The sequence below is a fragment of the Diadema antillarum genome, unplaced genomic scaffold, assembly GCF_040938485.1.
Source record: "Diadema antillarum isolate AM-2024a unplaced genomic scaffold, OU_Dant_1.0 seq00000988_RagTag, whole genome shotgun sequence".
Classification (NCBI taxonomy): Eukaryota; Metazoa; Echinodermata; class Echinoidea; order Diadematoida; family Diadematidae; genus Diadema; species Diadema antillarum.
Window position 1 is genome coordinate 176,689 of NW_027271828.1, and position 18,341 is coordinate 195,029.

The 18,341-nt window shown below is 38.3% G+C and overlaps 1 protein-coding gene across 1 annotated transcript in view; it reads left to right on the top strand.

Moving 5' to 3' along the window:
• The first annotated feature begins 473 nt into the window (after positions 1-473).
• Positions 474-18,341, top strand: part of LOC139742223 (uncharacterized) — a 36,215-nt gene continuing 18,347 nt past the window's right edge. Inside the window, exons 1-10 of the mRNA XM_071652800.1 lie at positions 474-598; positions 1,569-1,727; positions 3,766-3,919; positions 6,511-6,696; positions 7,192-7,349; positions 8,080-8,159; positions 11,956-12,168; positions 15,659-15,905; positions 16,246-16,433; positions 17,215-17,333. Coding sequence (XP_071508901.1) covers positions 550-598; positions 1,569-1,727; positions 3,766-3,919; positions 6,511-6,696; positions 7,192-7,349; positions 8,080-8,159; positions 11,956-12,168; positions 15,659-15,905; positions 16,246-16,433; positions 17,215-17,333 — 1,553 coding nt within the window. The 5' untranslated portion in view covers positions 474-549. The remainder of the gene's footprint in view (positions 599-1,568; positions 1,728-3,765; positions 3,920-6,510; positions 6,697-7,191; positions 7,350-8,079; positions 8,160-11,955; positions 12,169-15,658; positions 15,906-16,245; positions 16,434-17,214; positions 17,334-18,341) is intronic.

An 18,341-nucleotide genomic window follows, 5' to 3' on the forward strand; every position in this document is an offset into this window, starting at 1 on the left:
ATCGTCCAATCCTTTGGTAGGCCCTATCGTTTGTCATTTGTTACAAAATAACCAATAATAACCAATGTGCCTCCATCACGTGACTGTGTTTAGCCTATCACTATCCGGTATTTGACTAACCCATTTAATATTAGTATATAATGTATAGTTATTATGATCATAATTGTCAGTAGTAATGTCCGAGCTGTTAGAATCATCATCATTATTATCATCATTATTGCTTTTATCGTTATCGTCATTGTTACCAATATTCTTGACACCATTATTATCATTAGTGTATATATCTCTAATTGTTACTCTTACTAATTTCTGTAAACAAGAGAAGATACCAATAAAAAGAAAAAAAAATGTACTGTAGTAGAAATCCAAATCGTACATACCATACCATACACACCATGCGGCGTTCCATACTTGACGGCATGATCGGCTAGCAACGTCAAGCGAAAGGGGCCGTTGTTATGGTCGGCGTTTATCCCTTTGCAGCTAATAAACGTCATGTTTTGTGCTATCAGTATTAAGATTTCAATGATTCAGTGAAGTCTCGCCATCATGGAGGGGAAAGAAAGGCAAATCAGTGTGCTGGAAACCTATTCTCCGGGTGAGCCTTTTTGTTAATTTACAGACTTTACCACGTAGTCCCATCTGCTTGTAAACGATGTTTGTTTCTCTCAGCAGAGACCAGCAGCTAGCACTAGCAGAGGGTCTATGTACACATTGTATATCGTAGGCCTATTATGGAAAGATACTCGGATCTAGTAGTAGACCCCTCTCTAGATCTAGATTTAGACCTCTATAGGTCTAAATCTAGAGGTCTAAATCTTCACTTCTTTTAGAAGTGAATTAAATTTCGGATCACCTCTCCACCTGAAACATCACACAGTTACATTGTATTTGTAGAACATAGAAGCAAACTTTATTTCAATTCGGCACCCACACCTACAAACGCCGACGGTTAGTGTAGTAGTAGTGACCTACTCCATGATCAGTGTAGGCCTCGTAACAGAGTAGGCAGTCACCCGTAGACTTTGTCCGACTTTGTTTGTATTTTTGTTTGTTTTTAATGCATTAGAATCGGTTTCTAGACCGTCGACCAATTGAGTCTGTTGAATATTGCGATTGGATTTGCTGTACGACTGTAGTCTGTATTTATATGATCTAGATGTAGGGCCTAGAGTCTAGACCTCTAAATGTATTTGAAATTAGGGATGTCTATAAAAGAAATAATAGACTTTCGTCTCACTACACTCTACTGTACATCAGGCTCAGTACAGGCACTGCATAGATGCCAAAATCAGAAATCATAATGCCCAAATACGTGCACATGTGCATGCGCAGCTAATCACAATGTTCAGATGTAAACTAGGGAATACAGAGCTACACATTCATAAACATGCCTAAGAATAAGATAAGTAGAGTTCTAGCTCACCACCACTGAGTGTGAAATGAGTCTTTCTGTCTGCAACATTTTGACTTCTGTAATTTCCAATGCCATGTCTGCATTTAGCTGAATGCGTAATTCTAATAGTAATTGGTTTAACATCATTATTACTCTGCTTCTTGTTGAACAGCTACCACATTTGAGGTACGACTGAATGAGATCAGGCAGCAGAACATCAAAAACCCTTCTTCTGATAGAGCCTTTGCCATATTTGAAGTGTTCGATGAAGTCCTGCCACAGTTAGGGATTTTTCGAAAAGTTCTCAAGATGGTGCGGGACGAGACATTTGGTAAGTTGATGCACAATATATACATGCAATGCTTGCCAAAATCTTTTGTGTCCAGGTAATTCAAACCTCTATCATAAATTAGACACTCTGGAAACTGTTTTTGGTGTTGTTGTTGTGTGTGTGTTCGTGTGTGGGGGAGTAATTCTAAGTATAGCTTTTTTGAGACTGTGAGCAAGTTACAACACTTGTTGAGTTTTATTTGCTTCTCAAGTCCTTTATTACCTCCACCAAGGGAGGAGGTTATGTTTTCGTTACCGTTGGTTTGTTCATTAGTTCGTTAGTTCGTTAGTTTGTTTGTCCGTGTGCAAAATAACTCAAAAAGTAGTGAACGGATTTGGATGAAACTTGCAGGAAAGGTTAAGAACGACACAAGTACCAAAGGATTAACTTTTGGCAGTGATCCGAGAATTTTGGGGGAATTTATGAAGGATTTTTGACATTTTGGCAGGTAGGGTCAATGAACTTGGGAGTTCAGGCTGTGCGTATTTGAGGTTTGCCTGCGTGCACTAAAGTGCGTGTTCCAGTTTCTGCTGGGGTGCAGCTGAGGGTTTTCCTGACGTAACAAAGGCTTCTATATTGAGAAATCTGGCAACTTTCAGCACACAATGCAGTACGTAGGTGGAAATCACTGATATCTCTACGGATGAACAAGATCGGTGGTGAAAATGATTTGCATGCTTGGCGGAGGTCTGCGCTCTCAGAGTGCTTCTCTAGTTATGTAATGTGACATGCATTTTAAGTCACTTTCATTTTCTTTTAACACCTTTATGGAGTTTCGGATCAGTGAAGAAGTTTAAGATGTAAACTGTGTATTAAAGAGTAGGATGAATTTTATGGCATTTTTAATTCTTACGAATTCAAGACATTGCATACCGGTATGTACAAAGTGTTTAACAAGCAAAAATATTCTTGTACTTTTATTTTTGTACTAGTTTCTGGTCACGCAAAATGCTAAAAGATTTCACTTCTACAGTACTTAGTATTAAAGTTGCATTCTATGCTGCTGCTGGAGTGAATATGAAACACTTTCAAAAACTTTCTATTTCTAAAGCACTGATATAATTATACTTGATATCTATAGAACAAATTGCTAATTAAAATATTTAATTTAAGTGTTAAAGATGTGACAATGTTCATTACTAAACATGAAGGGAAGTGTACTGTTTAAGTTGTCATATGTGTGATGATTATGATGAATAATGCCTTCTGTATTTTTGATGCAGCCTTCATAGAGTGGTGGTGAAACTAGTAAACAAGCGTACAATGCACTGAGGTGCTCTAGATGATATTATGGATTCCAAGCTGGCAGGAATACTGTAAAAGTGGAAATTTTCGCGGTGTTGAAATTTTTGCGGATTTCGCGCAACCAGAAGCTAGCGCGAAAATAAAAGCACGCGAATATTTTTGCGTGCCATATGTTCCAGTAGCTGATGTCTTGATTTCGCGAAATTAAAAACACGCGAAACTCTTCTTACCTGGCCAAGCGCGAAAAATTAGTCACGCGAAAATATCCACTTTTACAGTAACGCCTAGTTTTCTTAGGAGTACAGTCCCAAAGAAAACAATGTCTTTTCTGTCACCGGGGAATCCATAATTTCACTGTTGGCTTGAAACAGCGCATAACATCATAATGTGTCTTTCTGTATCCCTCCAATAAATCATTATTAAATTGTTCAAGCAAAGAACATTTTTACATTTTCCAATGCAGAGGATCAGTGTACCACAGTGGATGCAATTCACACAGTGGTCCTTGAGGCTGACACTGAAAAACCAACTTGGGCATAGTGCACTATACCATGAACGATGTCACGGTATATCACATTTTTCTCCATCAAAATTTTGTTTTTAAAATCATCGACATCATAGCAGTGTTGTGTTTGGTTACGTTCAGTATTTAAACACTATGCAGACCAATCACTAAAGAGGATTTTTATGAATGAAGGATAGACTATGGGACCTTTTATTTCACTGCAAGTGAGACAGATATACATATCTGATAAAATCTGAGTGTGAGATTGGACTGTGTTGTGGGTTGCAGAGGCTGTCTACAGCCACCAGTACACAGGATCTCAGGAGGAGCACACAGACTACAACCCAGCCACCAATGTGGTGACAGACAGAGGGGTTGACAGCAAGGTCTTCATCCAGAGAATCCCATACTTCTCCCTTGTCCAGCGGGTCTACGATTCAAGGTGAGCAGATCCTATCCCACTCACCGCCTGCCTGGTCACGAGTTGACATTGTGATCAGGAGTGTCACCAGGTGGACTGAAGAAAAAAAAACTATAAATAGAGGTGGGCTATAGAGGGTCAATTTTAGGTCATATTTTCAGAACATGCTCATCACACCTTAGTTTGATGACTTTTTGCCTACTGACACCATTTTTGAAAAAAAGAATGAAAAAAATGCAAAATCCGGGGTGCCCCGGCCGAAATCGTAAAAAATCCAAGATGGCCGCCGTTTTGGCTTTAAAAAGACATTTTTGGCCATAACTCGGCTATTTTTCGGTCTATTGTGATGGTTTTGGTGTCTAACCCCATGTTTTAGGGGTCAAGGAAATGGATTATCATGATAATTTTAGTGGAAAACCTAAGCTTCTACATAAAACTAACCTTTTTCCCATATTTAGGGTTAAATTTCCTTCTCCTTTACCCCTACCCCAACCGCCATTTTTTGCCTTTTTTTTCCGCATTTTTTTCAAGTCATGTTAACTACCATACTTTTAATAACAAGTTCTAGCAATCCATTTGTTTTTCTACTGACAATACAGCAAGAAATATACAAATAACTTACGGTATACATGTATGTGTCATGCCAATACTGGTCATGTGGCTGGTGCATTCAGAATGCATGGTAACTGTGGATCCAGTATTAAATACTGTAGCTGCTTTATAGTGTCCATTAACATTTTGGTCCTAAGACCTTTAACAATATAAATAAATAGATATGATAATGAATGATAACAAATAGCTTACATTATACATGGTTTACATACTTGTATGTGTCATGCACATATCGGTATATAGTGTGGCTTGTGCATTCAGGATGCATGGTACAGTACATTGTAACAGAAGTCAGTACAGTGCTTATACTGTATATCTGCTTTGTAGTGCTGATAAACATTTGGTTTTCATACTTGTAGTGCATGACACATATGTAAACCATGTATAATGTAAGTTATTTGTATTGCTGTATTGTTGCAAGAAAACACCATATTGATAGCTAGAACTTGTTATTAAGAGTATGGAAGTAGTTAACATGACTTGAAAAAAATACGGAAAAAAGTGCAAAAAATGGCGGTTGGGGTAGGGATAAAGGAGAAGGAACATTTATTCTTATATCTATTTATTCATATTGTTAAGGGTCTTAGGACCAAAATGTTAATGGTCACTATAAAGCAGATACAGTATTTAGTACTGGTTCCACAGTTACCATGCATTCTGAATGCACCAGCCACATACCAGTATCGGCGCATGACACATACATGTATACCGTAAGTTATTTGTATATTTCTTGCTGTATTGTCGGTAGAAAAAAAAATGGATTGCTAGAACTTGTTATTGAAAGTATGGTAGTTAACATGACTTGAAAAAAATGTGGAAAAAAAAGGCAAAAAATAGTGGTTGGGGTAGGGGTAAAGGAGAAGGAAATTTAACCCTAAATATGGGTAAAAGGTTAGTTTCATGTAGAAGCTTAGGTTTTAAACTAAAATTATCATGATAATCCATTTCTTTGACCCCTAAAACATGGGGTTAAACACCAAAATCATCACAATAGACAAAAAAATAGCCGAGTTATGGCCAAAAATGTCTTTTTAAAGCCAAAACGGCGGCCATCTTGGATTTTTTACGATTTCGGCCGGGGCACCCCGGATTTTGCATTTTTTCCGTTCTTTTTTTCAAAAATGGTGTCAGTAGGCAAAAAGTCATCAAACTAAGGTGTGATGAGCATGTTCTGAAAATGTCACCCTCTATAGCCCACCTCTACTATAAAGAGAATACTTCAAGATGTCAATTTTATGAAAAGTACACATTTTTTTCACTTGTTGTTGGCATAATCATGTTAAGAGTAATATTATTCCCCTTGCCTTGTGAAATAAGGCTTTGATTCAAAAGCTTACTCTTACTATGAGGTGCTCTGTGCAACAAATGGAGGAAAATAGGATGCAAATACCAAAACAACCACCATGGAAGGATTATCAAATTAAGCTGAAATTCTGCACACTCGGCAAAATCATTCTCTCCATGACTGTGGTTAACTTTCAAAGTAGTAGCATCATCTTTTGAAAAGTTGTTAAAGTTGAAAGTAAAGTGTGTGTAATGGAAAAGAAATGAAAAGGAAATGGAAAAAAATGAAAAAGAAGTGAAAATGGCCTCTAAAAACATACCTACAATGTAATCACACTATTAAAAAAAAAATTTTTTTTAAGAGTTTGAGAAAAACTGCAAAGAACACAATTTCCTATTCACTTTATAATCCCAAACTTAGAATTCTATAGAAGAATAATTGCTCTTTCTGAAAATAGAGAAAATCAAAATTAACTGAGTTGACCCATTTCACTTATTTGTAGTGTTCGTGTATATTCTGAGGTTGCCACTTTTTGTTGGTTTTTGTGATTTATGGTCGCAATATTCACATACCGGTAGTAGTAAAATGGAGAAACAGGGAAAGAGGTTTGTCAATAGTGCAAGAACATCAAGGGAAAAACTTGCAACACATAATGCAAAAAAAAAAGAAAGTATAGGTTTAGGGCATCATGTCTTGCTGCTCTAATTTTCGGCAGGCATGAAGAGGCAGAGCAACTTCGAGAGGAGATCAGAGTCTTAGAGAAGAGGATTTCTGACAAGACGATGCAGTTCAACGAAGCTGTCACGCTAATCGGCTCCCTCAGAGAGGAGATTTCTGAGCTCCAGGCGACGGTGGAAGACAGGGATGACACGATCATCGACCGAGATGAAACCATTGCCAGGTTTGTGGAGATAGAAAATGTTGCAAGATGAACCAACAGATACAAAGAAAAGTGACCCCCCCCCCCAAAAAAAAAAAAAAAAAAAAAATGAAATATAGTGACACTAGACAAAATGTCTGTAAGAGAATATCATGCCAGTATGTTATAATCGTCTCTTATGGCTGAGTAACCATCATGAAATGATCATTATGTAGAGTTTTATCTCACTTAAAACACACGAGAGCATTGTTTATCATCATAGTCATTGCTTTGTTGTGGCATTACTTCAGCATATAAGTCAATTACAAGATTCAAAGCAAACAATGAATCTGAATTCAGGCAGCTATCTGTATGATAGATGAATGTATGGAGAAACTTTAGTTTTGAAAATATAATTTTATTTTGTATGTGGTACAATGTAAATGTATGAAACCAGTGTCAATCAAAACGACAGGGTCCCCCCAAAATTTTAAAGTAAAGTTATCTTTACACTATCCCACCCCCCCCCCCCTTCAGCAAAGAGGAGGAGATATCAACCTTGAAGGAAGAGTTTTTCACAGAGAAGACAAATCTCGAGTTCCAGAAGAAGGAGCTCAGTGAAGAGGTGAAGAAGTTGAAGAGCGAGGTGGAGTACCTGAGCCACTACAAGAAGGGCTATGATGCCCTGGAGGAAGGTAGGGACATCATGGCGGCCTCCGCTCAATTGGCTCTCGGGATGAGAAACTGGGCCTTTAAGCCTTACAATTGGGCCTGTGCCACATTGATGCTTAGCTTCTCAGTGTTGACTGCTTGATGTACCTTTAAGAGAATTTTAAAAGAAAGCTCTAGGGAAATAAGTGCAGTATGTTAATGAAGTTTAAGCCAGAATCATTTAGAATGAGTCAAGACGGGGCATCATACAAGGAAGGCATGTTATGAACCATTTTATCATCTCCAGATATCCATCTTTGATATGACTCTGCTACGATCAGCATAATGATTGGTTTAGGTTCTTACACAACATCAAAGATAGCAGAAGTCACTTCTTGCATACCACAATAGGAGGAGTCTTTCCTGTGGTTGCAGTTTATGTTGTTTCTGGTAAAAAGAAATGGAGGAATATGTTGCAGGTAAATTTAGGAGGAGGAGGAGAAGGACAAAGAAGATAGGAAAGAAGAGAATGAAAAGAAGAAATAAGAGAAGGAATGTAACTTTAAGTTGAGGAGAGGAAGAGGAAGAAGGTTGGGAGAGAAACAAGAAGGAGAAAAAATCAGTACTGAAGATGCACCAACCTCCAGAGCTTATAAGTGTTGGCACTATATCATGGTTCTTGAGTTACCCACCTTAAACTTAGAATGATATTTCAGCGGTTTGCATGCAAAGTCAAGTACATTGTACCATCTTTATTTTCTTTTTCCTCTACAGCTTTCATCTTCAGGCCTGGTGAAGACAAGTTCACTCATGCTCCTAAAAAATCTAAGAAGTCTGCACTGGCTACCAGAAAGGTGAAATACATGATTATTATCTTTATCATCTCTCAGTACTTTAGGGGAATTCCAGACCACTTAAGAGTGAGTGTAATCAAAAAGAGAAAATTTCTATAAAGCACAATTCACAATGAAAATTTGATCAAAATCAGAGAAAAATTTGGGAAGTTATATGGTCGTGAAATTTTGCTAACTTTTGCAAAACAGTTCTCAAATAGTTGATAAGAATGTGCAAGCTATGAACTATGGATGTCACACCTCACAATTTTCCATTGATCATGTACAAAAACTGATTTTTCCGCTATGAAAGTGTAAAACATCATCTTGTACCTGGCTGAATAACATCTAACAACTAATGATCAGACAAGTATATTGGGATTTGAGATGGGGGGATAATTGTCTTTGAACAAAAAAAGAAAAGAAAAAAAGATGAAATTTGAAGATTTGTACAAAATACATGGCAATTTGTAAGGTAATGACATCAACTCACTCATTTGAATATTCATATTGAGTGTTGGGAACTGTTTTGTGAAAATTAGGGAAACTTCACATTTTCATAACTTCCTTAATTTTTGTGCAGTTTTCTATTGCGCTTGTTAAATTTCACTCTTTCTTAACAGATTAACTTTTAATTGGTCATGAATTCCCCTTTAAGCCTGGATCCCAGCTTTAAAGAAATAAGCTGTTCTAATTGCTTTTCATCTGTTTTATGTCAAACATTATTCATCCCACATCATCCATAGACAGTCGACATTTTATCATCTCCTTATAACTCATAGTTTTTGGTTCTTTTTTTTTCATGAGCAAGCTTGGCAAGTGTCAGTATTTGGTGCAGGAGATACAAATTTGCTCGAACAAAACACGTTGCATCTTTTGGGCCCAGGAGTTATGCCAATATTAGGGCCAAAACTTTGACAATTTCAAGTATCTTTTCCAGATTCAGAAGTAATGTAACAGTATTTTGCCATGCTGTATTTCGATATTTTGTTTTCAGAGAGAGAGAGAGAGAGGACTGTGTTTTGTGACTGAGCCAGGAAATGACTCAATGGGCACATAATGGTGTGGTATATTGGCATGGAATCTTGTCATCTCAGTCATTATTTTCATCTCTTATTAAACAGTTTTAGCTATCAGATTTTACCCAAACCTTGCATGATGCATTGTTAGGTGAATGGGATGTGAAGCTGCTCCAATAGAGGTTGTGGCGGTGAGTTGGCTCAGTCGGTAGCGCGTCTGCCTCACGATCACGCGGCCCGGGTTCGAACCCGAGTCTGGACTGAACAATGTTGTGTGTAAGCAGTGGCGTATCTAGGGGGGGGGGGGGGGAAGGGGGGCACGTGCCCTGGGCGCCACTCCTTGGGGGTGCAAAAAAACGGAAAAAAAAACGAAGAAGAAGAAAAAAAAGGAAAAAAACGAAGAAGAAGAAAAAAAAAAGAAGAAGAAGAAGGAAAAAAAAAACCTCGCCCGGAAAAGGGGGGGGGGGGGGGGAGAGGGAGAATGGGAGGGGAGAATGGGGGGGGGGGGGGGGCAGAAAACCAAATCAAACAAGATAAAAACAAAACATGATGATGACGCGGACAAAATGACAATGTTTATTGTGTTCACACAAAAATTCCATGTTCTGTGAGCTGAAATACAAAAATTTTCGGCTCGCTTGCTGCGCTCGCTCGCCAAAATTCATATAAAGAAGAAGGTAAGAACAAAACGTGATGATGACAAAATGACAGTGTGTTCACACATGCCATTTTATATTTAGCAGGCAAAATGTTACACGGAACAGCGGCTGCAATTTCTTTCGTTCTGAAGCGATCGCCAATGGGATCAAAAGAAGGCGCCAACGGTTTCGAACATACGGGGGGTGTGCAAAAAAACCCGAATCAAACAAGATAATAACAAAACGTAATGATGACGCGGAAATATACAAATTTCGGCTCACTCGCTCGTACTAATTTAGAGTATTTTTTCAAGTCCTCAGTTTGTTGGTATAAATCGTTATCTATAAGGTCGTCACTATATCTTGATTAGAATTGTGAGATTTGATACGCAAAAAATTACAAGAGTTTCATGATTTGTAAGCTGAAATACAAAAGTTTTCAGCTTGCTCGCTGCGCTCGCTCGCCAAAATTTGTATTAAAAAAAGAGAAGAAGATAAGAACAAAACGTGATGATGACGCGGAGAAAATGAAAATGTCTATTGTGTTCACTCATGTAATTTCATATTTAGCAGGAAAAATGTTACACGGAGCAGCGACTGCAATTTCATTCGTTCTGAAGCGATCGCCGATTGGATAAAAAGAGGACGCCAACGGTTTCGGATATACGGGGGAGGGGGCGCAAAAAAAATCAAAAAAGATAAGAAGAAAAACGTAATGATGACGCAGAAATATACAAATTTCGGCTCACTCGCTCGTACTAATTTAGAGTATTTTTTCAAGTCCTTAGTTTGTTGGTATAAATCGTTATCTATAAGGTCGTCACTATAATTGTGAGATTTAATAAGCAAAAAATGACAAGAATTCTATGTTTTGTAAGCCGAAATACAAAAATTTTTGGCTCGCTCGCTGCGCTCGCTCGCCAAAATTTATATCAAAAAAGATAAGAACAATATGTGATGATGACGAGGACAATATATATACAAATTTCAGCTCACTTGCGCGCACTAATTTAGAGTATTCTTTAAAGTCCTCAGTTTTTTGGTATAAATCGTTATCTATAAGGCCATCACTATATCTTGATTAGAATTGTAAGATTTGGTTAGCAAAAAATGGTAAGAATTCCATGTTTTGTAAGCTGAAATACAAAAACTTTCGACTCGCTCGCTGTGCTCACTCGCCAAAATCTATCAAAATTCGTTACATTTATATCACCCTCAAAAGATCCCTTTTACGTGCCTAAAAAAGCATCATGTGGACTTTGTTTAAAGTCCCTACCGGGATGGGGTTGGGGTTGAACACTTTTTCAGAAATTAGGGGCGCAATTTTCGTGCTTGCCCCGGGCGCCGTTTTCCCTAGATATGCCACTGTGTGTAAGCATACCGTCCCCTCTAGCAAGAGGCAAAACACTCTGTCCCTCGGATAGGACATGAAATGGAGGTCCCGTGTATGAGAGAGTAACAACTCATGCACATGAAAGATCCCGCTTCATTCAGTCATCGTAAAGAGCAGGGTGTTTAACCCCTTGAAGTGGTCCCACCTCAAATCCAACTGGACCCCATGGAAGACCAGCTTAACGTAGCTGAATATGGGCTATCCAGCCATCTTCTCAGATGGAAAATGCACAAACAAACAAACATGAACAAGTGAAGACGCAAGGTTGCAATAAACACAACTCTATGCCAAAATTCATTGATTCAAATTGATATCCAGTACCCGCTGCTATAAGGGATACGAATTAGCACTCCTATTAGACTTGAACGAACAACCTCCCAATTGCAGGACAGGCGTCATATCCACTAGACTAACCGACCTCTACCCAATAGATAGTGATTCTTCTAGTCCCCTGTAGCAGCGTGTACTGGATATTTATTCAAGTTTATGATTCTTGCATCAAGTCCTCTTTTTATAGTAAGTGATTGACAAATTGCCCATCATCGACGTAAATAGGTACCAATTATTCAGTGTTTTCGTGGTACCCATGATAAAGATCATGGGCAAACTTACTGTGGTTAGACTCGAACCAGCAATGAAGAAATTTGAACCTTTCCATGCTGTGTGTGTGTGTGTTTGTTTGTTTTTCTTTTTTTAATGGTGAGTTGTTGTGCTCCACTCTGAGTATTGAAAATTTCACTGAGTTATGTTTTGTGTTGCTATAATAGAACCACCTGCTGACGGACTACGAGGCAGCCAAGAAGATTGAAAAGCAGCTCCTCCTAGTGAGGAACCAGACCATCGAGGAGTTTGATGCCTTCGTGGAGGGTCACATGTCCGAATTGAAGGGCCGGGTGTTTGTGGAGAAGTTGGAGGACGATCTCATACCCAATGAGGCTTACGACAGGGATGAGCTGGTGATAGAGAGACTCGACATTAATGTGAGTGTAATGAGGCATTGTTGCTTTGGACCATTAGTTTCTTTTTTCCCCTTTTCCACTTCGAAAGTACAAGTAGTGACCTGGCCAGCCCAGAAATATCTGTTTAAGATGCCACCTATTCTATATACTATATTATTGCCCTGCTTTGGCAAAAGTGAGCAAGTAGCAAGCACAGTATTTCTCATAATTGACCAAACAGTGTAGACATCAGTCCATTGTTATGACATCTTACTAGAATTTATCACTCATTGCATGAGAGTTTGTGCACAAAACTTAGCATTAAAGGACATATGTTAATTGCCTCCAATCTAAAAACATTGGTGGCTGAGCTTTTGGTTCTTTGTCATTTGCTCCGGCCCTTATGCCAGTGACAGTAATTCTGCAACATGTGTCAAAATTCATTTTTCCAAGCCCCTCCTTGAAGTCCAGTATGTCACATGCTATCAATTTCCTAGACTAATAAGTGAGGCTAATTTAACATATCTAATTTCCAGTATTCATGCAATACACATTGATATACATATACATATCTACATTATATTCATTCACATGAATACATAAACATAAACATACAATACATCTACATATCCATATTTGTATACATACCCATTGACATAACCAGCTATAGTGCATGTGTGTCTGCACCAAAAAGGCAGGGGCAAAATCCACGAAGATTGAGGATGCTTATCGTTACAGTAGTAGAAAAGCTGACATGTACCTTTAAGGAGCACTTAACGGGTTTGTGAGCAGGTCACAACATGCTCCCTAAAGTGTTTGAACCCTGGCTGCCGCCCCCATGTTTTAAAGAGGTGTCAAACACGGCGATGCGTTCACTCTGTCACATGGATGCTTCACCGTGGGAGGGGGAATCTCCTTCCCGGGATCATTATCCTAAAATGTGTATGTGCTAAAAACATGTGGTCTTCTGCGTGATGTGCATGCTAACAAGAGATTCAGGATGAACAGTTACGCATTTAGTGACCTCCGACAATGACAGAGGAGAGGAAAACATGCGCCCATACGCAGACATACAATACCAGCCACTTAACTCTTTCATCACCATCAGCCTCCGACTGGTGTATAATGACAATCACATTTACATATAGTGGTTGTAAGAGGCTTGATTCGACCTAGCCAGGACAATTTCCCCCCCCCCCCCCCCCCACATAGGGATTGTAGGAATTAACGTCAGGCAGGATACGTGGAGGCAGAGGTCAATTAAAAATGCACTACTATCCAAGAAAAGAGAATCTGCTTATTTTTATGGATAGGGAACATTCCTTAATATTCCAAGAATGACCTTGTGTTTGATGAGAGTGCAGACACTACTTTTGAAAATAGATTCTGCTTTTATCATGGTTACGTGGCTGTCGGTAATATTCGAGAATTGACATCTTTGTTCAAGTACAATGTTCACAGACAGTAAATAAGTTCACCTTGTTTGCTTGTTTCGTAATGGTGATCTTTGGCTTGGCATTGATCTGATTTACATTGTATGGTCAACATATTTTGTATCTGATCATATTTTTTTATCCAGGGGGTGTTTCATAAAGCTGTTCTTAAAGTTATGAATGACTTAAGAATGACTTGTGATCAGTTCTTGTGCTGAATTATGAATTTTCTGATAAGTGTAGCACATCAGAACTGATTACCAGTTATTCAAATTAATGAAATTCTTCCGTCGAGATGTTTTCATTGCAACTGATTGACAAATTGCCCTACATCGACGTAAATAAGCACTGAATTGATCAGTATGTGTTTTAGTAGTAGCCATGATAAAAAATCATGGGCGTACATACTTGAGCAGGATTCGAACCTACGACCTCCTGATCACCAGATAGGCGTCAGCTCTTCTAGAGTATGTATGCCCAAGATTTTTTATCGTGGCTACTACTAAACACTGATGTAGGGCAATTTGTCAACCAGATACAATGATTGCCAGTTTTTCTTTGCAAATCGTTCTTAACTTTAAGAACAGCTTTATGAAAGACTCTTTGGTTTTTTTTTCCTCTTCTGTAATTTGTCTTGGTTTCATATAAGGTCAACATATTTTGTTGATAGTCACGTTTCTTGCCATTCTTTTTCTTCTTTTTGTTTTTTTCCAATAAGAGTCTTTCTGAGCCTTATGGATGAGAGCAAGGATAATGACATAACATTTTATGTTATGTTGTGTAAATTACGTACTGTATAAGAGGTTATTTTTGTAAGGATTTAACTTTCGCAGATTTTGCGAAGTACAGTTGGATTGGGAATTTAAGAGCATGCAGAAATGTCACCATGCACTAGGATAACAATGCATGTACGATAGCATTGTTATATATTCATGAAAATAGTATCTTGCAAAAATGGCTGTGACCTCCTAATTGGCGAAAATATCTGTATGCAAAAATAACAGCCTGCACAGTAATGTTCGCATGTATGAACAAATAGCATTCACAGACAAAGGGAACTCCAAATGAATTAAACCAGAGAGTTCTTTTTCCCAATGTGAGCAGATTTAAATTAGTATTTCAACTATTGTCATGAAATAATAACATTGTAAAAGTTTGTAAATGCTCAATTCTTAATTTCACTTTGGAGGGAGCAGCCAAGGCAAGTTGTTGGCTGTTTGTGATTTAGTTCAGTGCTTATTTACGTCAATGTAGGGCAATTTGTCAACCAGATACAATGATTACCAGTTTTTCTTTGCAAATCGTTCTTAACTTTAAGAACAGCTTTATGAAAGACTCTTTGTTTTGTTTTTTCCTCTTCTGTAATTTGTCTTGGTTTCATATAAGGTCAACATGTTTTGTTGATAGTCACGTTTCTTGCCATTCTTTTTCTTCTTTTTGTTTTTTTCCAATAAGAGTCTTTCTGAGCCTTATGGATGAGAGCAAGGATAATGACATAACATTTTATGTTATGTTGTGTAAATTACGTACTGTATAAGAGGTTATTTTTGTAAGGGTTTGATTTTCGCAGATTTTGCGAAGCACAGTTGGATTGGGAATTTAACAGCACGCAAAAATGTCACCGTGCACTGGGACAACAATGCATGTAAGATAGCATTGTTGTATTCATGAAAATAGTATCTTGCAAAAATGGCTGTGACCTCCTAATTCGCAAAAATATCTGTATGCAAAAATAACAGCCTGCACAGTAATGTTTGCATGTATGAACAAATAGCATTCACAGACAACAGGAACTCCAAATGAATTAAACCAGAGAGTTCTTTTTTCCAATGTAAGCTGATTTAAATTGGTATTTCAACTATTGTCATGAAATAATAACGTTGTAAAAGTTTGTAAATGCTCAATTCTTAATTTCACTTGGAGGGAGCAGCCAAGGCAAGTTGTTGGCTGTTTGTGATTTAGAGGAAGAAGATGAAGAAGAAGAAGAAGAAGAAAAAAAAAAGAGAGAGTGCAGTGACATTTTTATCCTTTGTAGCCTTGTTTCAATGAAACTACTTGAACCCCTCATGCCTCATGTATCCTACGTGCACATTTCACAGCTGGCGGGGATGCAGGAACGATTCCAGCAGACCATTGAGGCCCTGAACAATGAGCTGGAAATGATCCGGCTTCACAAGGACTATGTGGAGACCCAGCTTGATGAGATGGATAAGGCAGCCCGCGGTGCCCCCAAGCCCCCCAGCCGGGTTATGTTCAGGTCGACGGGAACCAATGTGCACAGTGCCGGGGGCAGCAGCAACCACTCGGCGGGCCAGCATGGCAAGCACTCCAGGATGAGTGGCAAAGGTAGGAGTGATGCTCTGTGTTTTGCAGCTCTCTGCAAACATATGAAACACTCTGCATGGGACTGAGATTTTGTCATTTTTTTCTTTGTTTTGGGGGGTTTAAAGATGATCACTCCATGCATGGTATTGTTGTCAGTATAGCTGGTACAAAATAGGAAGAAAAGATTTGCCTTTCATTGTTACTAGAAGCATCAATTACCCTCTCTTGACAGCCTACTCTGATCTGATATGTGTCAATGTGCACACTATTGCTGAGTTGAAATCAATCAGTCAAAAAATTAATTTATTCGCTCCATTCACATCATGCCCACCTCCTGTCCATCACTATCGCAATGCTACAGAGTCCACCATGTCTGTGCCTGGGGACAGCTTTGAGAACATGGACCTGCTGGCCAGCGAGATGGACCCCTTCATCCCACAGGAATCCATTCTCAGCAAGTACTCCATCATGGTCTACACCTCCACCAACCAGAAGAAGACCTTCCATGAGCTTAAGGATGCAAAGTTCTGTGCCAGCTGTGGTGAAAAGGTAAGAGCTGAAGGTGCTGATTTGGTCCCAAGGAGAAGTAGGTGTATTTATAGACAATAGATCAATAGATATATAGATAGGTGGATGAATGGATTGATATGTACAGTTGATGAATTATAGATTAATATATAGATGGATAGATGAATAGGTAGATAGATTAGCAGATAGATAGACAGACAGACAGAGAGCTAGAGTGTATGGGTGTCACCTGCTAATTATATGCAATGTCAATCAACTTCAACTCTTTGGAATTGAAATTGCATAGCTGTGGGCTAGTTACTGCAAGCAAAGAAATAAGAAAAATTTGCATACGTAGATATGCATGCATGTATACATACACACACACACACATAAACACATACATACAAACATGCAACCATAAAAATGAAGAGACAGACAGAGGGATGTGTATGCATTATGATACATATAAATATAGACAGATAGATAGATAGATAGATAGATAGATAGATAGATAGATAGATAGATAGATAGATGGGTAATTAGATAGGTAGATAGGTAGATAGATACAGATGTAATCAAGTCATGTACACCACCCACTAAAGATAACACAAATATGTGGTCATTATAGATAGGCGGTTGGTGGTATATCTGATGCTGTATCCATTATTGGTTGGCTTATGATGGCATAAATGAATGTGGTATGAAAAGGGTTAAGAATGGATTATATTCCTCCCCCACCCCCCCCCCCCCCACCCCATTGACATTAGATTCTTGTAGATCTTCTTCTTCTTCATCGTCTTTTTTCTTTGTCCTTTGCCAGACGGTCATTTGTCCTCACAAAGTGAGCAGTGAGAAGATCATCATCCTGCCTCACCACTGCACCCACATCAAGCTTTCCCGCCCCAGGGTACGGATCCAGGCTGAACGGAAGGAAAAGGAGTAAGTGGTGTCCACCTTACCAAATGTCCACACAAAACTAGTTGTTGCGCTCAGGAATATTTGACATAGGGTAACCTCAAATGAGACTCAACAACAGCAACAACAACAATAAAAAAGGACTGAATACTTTTATGAGTCATAGCTAGCCCAAATGTGATCAAGCAATGTTTTATAAAGTATCTTAACTCCCAATGTCATATTGCTTGGTTGTAGGAATGACATTCCATAAAAGACATCAATTATTTTAATAGATTGCTCTTGCTGTCATAGTAATTCTTAAGTTGCTTTAAAACAAAAAGCAAAGATAATTCAGTGAACAGACCTTTGCTACTATTTCATTTTCAAGCACTGTGAAATTTTATGATTTGAGGGTGAGTGTGTATATATAGCCTATCTGCTATTGTGCACCCTCAAGCACCTGCACACACATTCACCACCACCACCATCGCACACCAGAGATTATTTTCCCCTGCTACCTTCGCAGCAGAATTTATATTGTTACGAATTTAGTACGTCCTTATCTTTTCCTCGGGCCGGCCATCTTTTCAAGCAATGCTTATAATGGCGGCCCTCTGCATAATCGTTTCTTAACTATAAATGTTATTCTTATCACTGCTGCATAGACATGCATACTGTATATTAAATTTCTTTCATATCGTTGTTTATGCAAGTCAAAAGACTGTGTTAAATTTACGTTACATATGTCCTACGTGTTCATGATTATGTACTTAGTATGTATCTTGGTTTATGCAAGTCAAACGACTTTGCGTTTAATTTACTTTGTATATTTCCTGCATTTTCATGATTATGTAACTTATGTATATTGATTTGCAGAAAATAAAGTATCTATCAAACAAAAAAAATATCAATTTTCTCTTAAGTTTGGAATCTTTTTGTCAATAAAACAATCTTTTCCAACCAAGCTAGGATATGAAAATATGGACTTTAAATTCAGAGGAAATTCTGCTCACATCAATGATATTTACATTGCAGACACATTCCTCATTT